The sequence below is a fragment of the Oryzias latipes genome, chromosome 3, assembly GCF_002234675.1.
Source record: "Oryzias latipes chromosome 3, ASM223467v1".
Lineage (NCBI taxonomy): Eukaryota > Metazoa > Chordata > Actinopteri > Beloniformes > Adrianichthyidae > Oryzias > Oryzias latipes.
The window spans coordinates 17,143,524-17,149,090 of record NC_019861.2 but is presented as its reverse complement, the minus strand read 5'-3'; the positions used below and the strand labels follow the sequence as shown (position 1 = coordinate 17,149,090).

The 5,567-nt window shown below is 40.2% G+C and overlaps 1 protein-coding gene across 1 annotated transcript; it reads left to right on the top strand.

Moving 5' to 3' along the window:
* The first annotated feature begins 2,444 nt into the window (after positions 1-2,444).
* LOC101174088 (BTB/POZ domain-containing protein KCTD12) lies at positions 2,445-3,917 on the top strand. Its single transcript, XM_004067064.4, has one exon. It carries the CDS (start codon positions 2,577-2,579, stop codon positions 3,363-3,365), a length of 789 nt encoding a protein of 262 aa, XP_004067112.1. The 5' UTR covers positions 2,445-2,576; the 3' UTR covers positions 3,366-3,917.
* The last annotated feature ends 1,650 nt before the right edge of the window (positions 3,918-5,567 follow it).

Genomic DNA, 5,567 nt, shown 5'->3' with positions numbered 1-5,567 from the left:
TCTGGTATGATTGTCCTTATCACCAAAACACATTTAATGATGCCTAAATAAGTACATGTTTAGTTATGCTTTATATTTGTTTATGACTTCTAGTCATGCACTAACCTATTTAAATAACAATAAAGCAAACTGGAAAAAAAAAGACTTTCCTGCTTTTTTTCTAGATTTCTTTTCAAAATGCTCAGTCTTGTCAGATCTGTTCTTACACTAGAGGTTGCATTAATGGTGGACTTCCGTCTGTGTAAAACAGGAAAAAGAAAATCATTTTATCTATGAAACTTAATTCAAAAGTATGTGAGATGTTGGGTTGCAGGATCTTGTTTTGAATTGTAGGTTTGCATTTGGACTTGATGGATCTCCTTACATCTAAATGTATTTCTAAATATAAATCCATATCAATAAAGGTAATGCTACACAGTTAGGGGGAAACAATATGTTATTACTGGAGGCATTGCTGTAATATTTTTAATTATTAAAACAAAGTATTCAAACTGTAGGTATGCAATTGGGCACTAAAATTGTTTACTCTTGCAGGGGTTTGAACCAATTACCAAGTGAAACCAATTTAATGTGTATTAATAAGAGAAAATAAAGGAAGTAAAAGTGTATTTGGATCAAAAATCAACTGTTCACCTCAAGTGATGAACAAGTGGGACCATTGGACAAAAAACCTACATCCACTGGACAGATTATCCTAGAGCAGGAGTCTGCAACTAATGGCTCTTTTACTCCTTCATTGTGTCTCCTGTTAAAGCAAAATTAAAAGTTTTTATTTTAAAAAGTTACTTTAAAAAAAATAAGTGTAAAATAGTCAGATAAAACTGAATAAAAATAACAGATTTTTGTGGACCCTGTGCCAAAGAAAATCAATTGCAGGTCTCTAAGCACAACCAGAATTAAGGCGGTGGATTTTCTGTTTTGAACAAACTGAAGGCCTCATGTGTTCCTCATGGTTTGAAAAATACTAGGTAACAATTCATTTTAAAAATAATTTGATCTATATCATAATTTGTGGTTGACAATACGATTCATTGTCAATATTGGATCATTTGGAACAATCCGATTCACAGACCTAAAATGGATCCAGGACATCTTTATCCAAAACTTGAACCAGTGTGACTCAGAGATAAATACCTGTACTGAACAGTGCAGGTGACGTTTTCCAGATTCCTAAAGTTCTTGCAGGATAATCAAGTGTAAACTATGTGTGTACAAACAAACAATTCAACAAGAATTAATGACAAATCCATAAGAATTTTGGTTTCATAAAGTTCAGCCCACTGTTTTTTTTTCCACATCAAAATAATCCAAAAGGAACATTCTTAGAAACATTCTATCAGTAGTAACAAAAACTTAAATACAAATCAATGTCCTATTGTTCTAAAAGGTGAAGTAAGCCTGTGTGGCTCTTACTGGGTCTAGACCAGGTATGGGCAAACTACAGCCCAAGGCCCATATGCTGCCTAGTAAACTATTTAATCTGGCCCACCAAACTGGAATAAATTAATGATAATCCTTGTTATTTTATTTTCCCTGTAATTCTGGTGTCTGCACATGGATGGTACACAACAGATACAATGACCTTTGTTTAGGTGCAGAAAGTAATTCTGAAGTCATGCGGTGTTGGAAGATTACTTTTTTGACGCTTAAATGGGTATTTTCAGTCAGACAGTCTTTTTCCTGATTACTTATTATTCCTGATTCTTTAAGTTTGCAGGGTTTTTTTCTGAGGGACATCAACCCGTTTGTGCAATTGGCACTAAAATGAGAACAAAACCACAGTTTGAAAAAAAGAAAATACTGCATATAAACGCTGTAATATGCATCTGCTCCTGGTCCGGCCTTTCTGTCAAACTTTAGAACCCTTTGGCTCACAAGCCAAGCCTGGTCTAGACCAGGGCTCTCTTTAACACCTAAAGAGCCATTCGGGTTGATTTGTCCCTGATCACAACCCGATAGGACCCACACACCCTTTAGAAAAATAAGACACTACTTTGGATTTATGCTATTGTTACTTTTATGATAAATATAAATAACTACTGTTTTTGTGTGTGCATAAAATGCAGAGAAAAAAGCCATTTTTACAAATATGAAATAATATAAAAATCAGAGCTAATAAAGTGACCCTCGTTGTATTTTTGAAACCATACTCAAAACCTTTGAGTATTTTTTTAATTGAAAATCTGGCCTGAAGTATAAACCCTGGTTAGTGACCTTCACTTGTTCTTTTCTCATGGTGATCGGTTATTTTCTTTTCTGTTTACTTTAATACTTACTTGTTACTTCAAAAACTATTGTCTGTAACCAGAGAGCCATAGCGGAGGGGTAAAAGAGCCACATGTGGCTGCGGAGCCTCAGGTTGCAGACCCCTAACTTCTGAAGTTGAGACTTCCGGGGAGCCCCTGAAGGCAGCATCACGTTCTGTCAGAGCTTTCCGCTGAACAGTTAATGTCTGCAGGCTGAGCGGTTGCTCTCCTCCCACACGCCCACACCAGTATAAACATTTCTGTGGAGTGAGGAGACTCCCCAGCCGTCCGTCCGGAGGTCACTTGAGAGCGCGAGTGCAGACCGGCGGGATGGCACTTCTTGGGGGTCAACCGTCAACTTTCCCGGAGGTAGTGGAGCTTAACGTAGGCGGTCAGGTGTATGTGACCCGTCTGGAGACTCTCACCGCGGTGCCAAACTCCCTGCTGTGGGTCCGCTTTACCCAGAGTTCCCCGTCAGAGCTGCCCAAAGACCGCCACGGCCGCTTCTTCTTCGACCGGGACGGACATCTGTTCCGATACATTCTGGATTACTTGCGGGATACGGAGCTGTTCCTGCCGGAGTTTTTCAAAGAGAGGAAGCGGCTGCAGAGGGAGGCGGACTTCTTTCAGCTGCCGGAGCTGGCCAAGCGGCTGGCGGAGGCCGCCTACCCGGAAGACGGCGGGGACCCGGAGGAAGCTGAGCTCGGCAGCCCCGTGTGCTCCTCCACGTCCTCGGAGCGAGCCCTCCGCTCTCCGGGTTCCGGCTCCGGGTACATCACCATTGGGTACCGAGGCAGCTACACCATCGGCAGGGACATTCAGGCGGACGCCAAATTCCGCCGGGTGGCCAGGATAACCGTCTGCAGCAAGATTTCCCTGGCTAAGGAGGTTTTCGGGGAGACCCTCAACGAGAGCCGCGACCCGGACCGGCCGCCTGACAAGTACACGGCCAGGTATTACCTGAAGTATAACTTTCTGGAGCAGGCGTTCGACCGGCTGGCCGAGGCTGGGTTCCACATGGTGGCCTGCAACTCCACCGGGACCTGCTCATACGGCAGCAATGACCCGGGGGAGGACAAACTGTGGACCAGCTACACCGAGTACGTCTTCTGCCGGTGATCGTCCGGCTGTCCCTGAACGGCTCATGAGACGTTCAAGTAACAATCAACACCACTTTTTTTTTTAAACTTTAGATGAAGTTGTTCTTTTGTAGTTTATTTCAGCTTTAATCTAATATTGTGAAGCACACTTACCTAAAATCGTCCAATAAATCGCGAGATTCTTTTAATTGATGGTTTTCCTGGATCTCAAAGAAGCCTCTGTCTTAAGCAGACAGTAGAAAAATGTTCCCAGGGGGAAATGTCAGGACTCGCAGCCTTTTTATTTTTTTTAACCACTGAACTTTAATGTTACTATGTTGCCAAAGGGTGTAGGGGAGCGGATAAAGTAAGATTTACTCTTAAAAGGGTGGATTCTTTTTCTTCCATATGCCAGTTATTTTTACTGTTTTTATGATCTCTTTTCAGTATAAAAGCTTCTTTTGTTCTTATTTTTGCTCAGAGTGCTCGCTTGAAAATAAAATCTCAGTATGTCTGTGTGCTACCAGCTGATGTACTGTTAATGTTTTCTTGGTTGATGTACAGAAAATAAAGTGTGATTTTTGTAACACTAGTAACCTTGTTGGTCTCTTCAGTTTAGCAGTGGAAAGATGATTTAATTTTTTCCATGCATAAAGCAGTCCATTTCCAGTCTTTTCTTGGTATAAACATAAACGTTCATTATAATACACCAATATTGCAAACAGCTACCAATAAATTGATATTTATGGATAAAAACAACATAAACTGCTGATTTATCCACTGAAGTTCAAACAGATTTAAAAAGAATGTTCTGAATTAAGTTAAAACTCATTTATTTAGTCATTGGTATTTATAGATTTAAATTCAAATTAACAGGATTAAGGGAAGTAGGATTGCATCATGAATAACATTATTTTTTTTGGAAACGCCTAACTTTTTTTTTGGTGGTAATTGTGACACAAAAGGCAGTTTAAATGCTGATATCTGGACCAACAGGAAGCACATATGCACTTACTATTACTGTCAGACAAATGTGGACAACTTTTATCCTCATCCAGAGCTAAAATTAAAAGAATAAAACGCTTAAAACAGAAACTCGGTTGTTTCCACGAGCAAAAAAGCAACACAGGCAGAGTCTGTTATCTCCAGTTGGCAGGATGGACGAGGATGAGGAAGAGGAGGAGGGTTTCTCTCTGGCTGACAAGTACAGTCATCAAATGTCTGTTGTCTTGTGGGATCCTGAGGCACAAATCCAAGCTATCCCAGGATCATGTCCAATATAAAAAAGGCTTTATGGGCCCTCTCCAATGGTTTACTTTTTAATTATTATTATTTTTAAAGTCCTGAAATGTAGCCTTCAAAATGCAAACTGCGGTTCAACATCACGACCTCCCTGAGATGTGAAGAAGAAGCTTTGAATGTCAATACAAGAGACATGGTATCTAATGTCAGCTGATGCGGCCATCTGGACAGGAAAAAGGAAGGAGCGACCACAACTTTTCCCTCATTGTCATCTCCAGAAAGCGGACGTCAACTAAACATAGAAAATGAAGTTCAGCAAAGGCAAGAACGTTCAGGGGAAACTATAGATGCCTTCACAGAACCTTCAGTTTATCATATCAGCATAAACCTAAGGAAAATAGGCTTGTAAAGTGGAAAAAAAAACCTCCAAAGACTTAATTTTGATCACTTCTCCTGAAGCAACAACGAGCTTCTCTGTGAGGTTCTCATTTCTATAATTAAACACGTGCATGAGAACGATTTGTGTCTGCAGTGATTTAACACCTCCCAAACACATTTTGGTCTCTGTGCACAATTCTGTCTCTCACTGTAAATTCTTGTCATGAAATGGCAGAAGTGTGCACACACAAACACACAATTGTGAAAACTCAAAGCCCATGGAGACATATAGAGAGAGCCAAAATTAGTCAATTTACAGAGCAGAAGATAACAGCAACATGCTGTCCTTCTTCAAATCAGCTTCAAGCAAACTCTTCACACTTTCTCTCACTGTCTTTATCTGCAGCTCACTGTGACCTGTGTGACGCTAATTATGTGTTTTTGTTCCATTCCAACACGAGTTCCTGTGGTATGGAGAAAATCACACTGTTCACAGAGAGCCACTCAATTAATTAATTCAAGCTGTCTTTGTCTATGTTTAAATCAGATGTAGGAGCTGCACATACTCCTATCATTACTATCATTTAAAAATGTCCTAATTACATAACTGCAGTTTTTACTT

Coding starts and splice junctions, on each gene's coding strand:
- LOC101174088 (XM_004067064.4), top strand. CDS start 2,577: ATGGCACTTCTTGGGGGTCAACCGTCAACTTTCCCGGAGGTAGTGGAG.